At 44.4% G+C, this 2414-nt stretch overlaps 1 protein-coding gene across 1 annotated transcript in view; it reads right to left on the reverse strand.

Annotated features, from left to right (window-relative positions):
• Positions 1 to 2: 2 nt before the first annotated feature.
• LOC106012611 overlaps positions 3 to 2414 on the reverse strand; it is a 9436-nt gene continuing 7024 nt past the window's right edge. The window contains exons 3-4 of the mRNA XM_013086063.2: positions 2108 to 2223; positions 3 to 25 (exon numbers count right to left, since the gene is read on the reverse strand). Coding sequence (XP_012941517.1) covers positions 3 to 25; positions 2108 to 2223 — 139 coding nt within the window. The remainder of the gene's footprint in view (positions 26 to 2107; positions 2224 to 2414) is intronic.

The following is a 2414-nucleotide window of genomic DNA, read 5'->3' on the forward strand; positions in this document are numbered from 1 at the left end:
AATCAGAGCTTGTGACTGCTTATAACTGTGGCCCCAAAGGGGTAAACAGGGTATATGTGGCAATGAAACAGTTTTGACTGCTATGTTCATGTTCACTACAATTCTATTGGTAGACTCTTCCAGCCTCACTTTAAGCTTACTTAATCAAAGCTTGTGACTGCTTATGCCGTGGCCCGAGAGGGGTGAGCAGGCTATTTCTGTGGCCGTGAAACCGTTTTTAATGTTAGGCATACTGTTCATTGTTGATTATGAACGTCTTTTTACATCTAATTTATGAGGTTTACGTTGATGGGTGAATTTGACAGCGACACTGTTTCAAAATTTGGAAGGGAAGCAGTGATTATTTGATTATATAGACGCTTCGCCACTGTTTCTGATGGACATTAATACACCTCATGGACCATTATATTTCTTTGTTATTCATACGATGAATCCTTCTCTCTGTTGAGGCAATTTGTGAGGACAATTCAAATAGTCGTCCAGAGATGAATGTCATCAATGAATCACTGGCCTTGACATCGTATTTCAATATATAGTAGCTACTGAACTAACCGTGAATAGACTTGTACTTCTATATCACGCACTGTCATGGCATCCGTTATTCTTACAATAAAGAAACGTTGCTTGGAAGCTTTCACATAATGCGCTGCGCCATAACGCCCAAATGAAGGGGATAGCAGACAGAGCCCAGAACTTGACCACTTGAAAAATTAAAATGATGGTGAAATGGTAAAGGTTTCACCCCTCTATCAACACTATAGATTATTTAAAAGGCGGGAACTCCGAAGTAAACGCCCATCTCCTGAAGGACTGAGCCAAATGGAGAATTTATGTAAAGTGCCTTTCATAAGAACACAATTACGGACTGAGCAGCTGAGACTTGAACCCCGAACCCTCAATATCACGATTGCAGGACCGGTAGCCTGATACGGGGTGCCCATTGGCGGTCGGGTCGGGTCGGGTTGGGTTGGTTTGCCAGCCAGATTGAGGTCGCAAAGCGGCTATCGGGGCAATCGACCTGACCCGGCTCGATTCCATCCGCAATGGGCAGCTCATATTATCGCTATAGACTGCCAATGCCACTTTCCGACTAGCTATTCATCTGCCCAGACTGAGTCAAATAGAGTGCTCCACAGAGAACTGGAACTACGCCAAAGTGCACCACTCAGGATATTATATGCATAACACAAGTCCATGGCTTGATATAATTTTATTGTGAGCCTGAGATCACTGTCCACCCGGTCACTACAGCTCTATTAGGGAGACCCCCCCCCAAACATCCCCGTCCCTCCCCCTCATACGAAACGTCATTCTTAATGTGTGTTGCTTTTAGTTATTCCGTGGTTTAACTTAGAACAGAGAATAAAAGGATTTAACCACCTGTTACGAATGTCACCTAACCAGTCAGCCTCGAGAGCCTATAACACCAAGTAGGCCTACTCAGGCTGTAAAGATAGACCACGCAAAGGATGGCTTGAAGTAGTCAAGGAAACCCAGAGATATTATAATATCCCAATTGAAAGAGCTACAGAGCTGACCTACGAGAGACAACTGCTTCTCTCCTCAACACTTAACGGCATCAGAGGATGAAAAGGTAAAAGAAAAAAAGTACATGTAAAAGTAAAATAGGTGAACTATAGGATACTGCCACTAACGAGGATCCAGACCTGGCTGGCTGTCGTAAGTTAGTTATCGTATATTATATTTGAGGCGGGACCTACAAATTTAACGTCCATTTTCCGTAGGGCCAAGTCAAATGGGCGGATAGCCTTGAAAAACTTCTGCCAAAAGCCCAAAATCAAAACATGTTGGAAATTAAAATCAGGGCCTTCCGCTTCGTAGTCCAGCACGATGCCAATTGAGCCAAACGGAAAGCCCCCCCTCCCCCCCCAAACCCCGCCTGTCGTCACTCTACGCACGCACTCGACACCTATTGGACAAGTTTCAAACAGATGTCAGGTAAACAGCGGGATCTTGTGAAGCAAAGGGTTTGAACTGGGGCCAACAGGTACTGGCTTGGTTGCCACATCGTGTTGACCATCGGCAGATGTCCCGTCTAACACAACAGCTGACCCTTGACCTTGACCTTGACCTTCCACTTCCTTACTTTCACTTTTTTTCAGATCTTCTGCTTCCAAGTCAGCGGTCGTGTGAAATGACGTCATATCCTTTGGTGGTGTCTTGGATTCCTCGCTGAAGTTTGCTTTACTGCAAGCTATAGCCCTGGGTGATATACCAAACACGAGGTTGAGTTACAAGGGGAATTGATGGAAGGTCGGTACTTAATTTGGGATGTGAAATAGCATGGCGGTGGCTGACACCGGCAAGAAGAAGAAGAAGAAGAAGAAGAAGAAGAAGAAGAAGAAGAAGAGCAACAACAACAAGAAAATGAATATGATTATTATTGTTAATAA

Source organism: Aplysia californica, unplaced genomic scaffold (assembly GCF_000002075.1).
Source record: "Aplysia californica isolate F4 #8 unplaced genomic scaffold, AplCal3.0 scaffold00432, whole genome shotgun sequence".
Taxonomy (NCBI): domain Eukaryota; kingdom Metazoa; phylum Mollusca; class Gastropoda; order Aplysiida; family Aplysiidae; genus Aplysia; species Aplysia californica.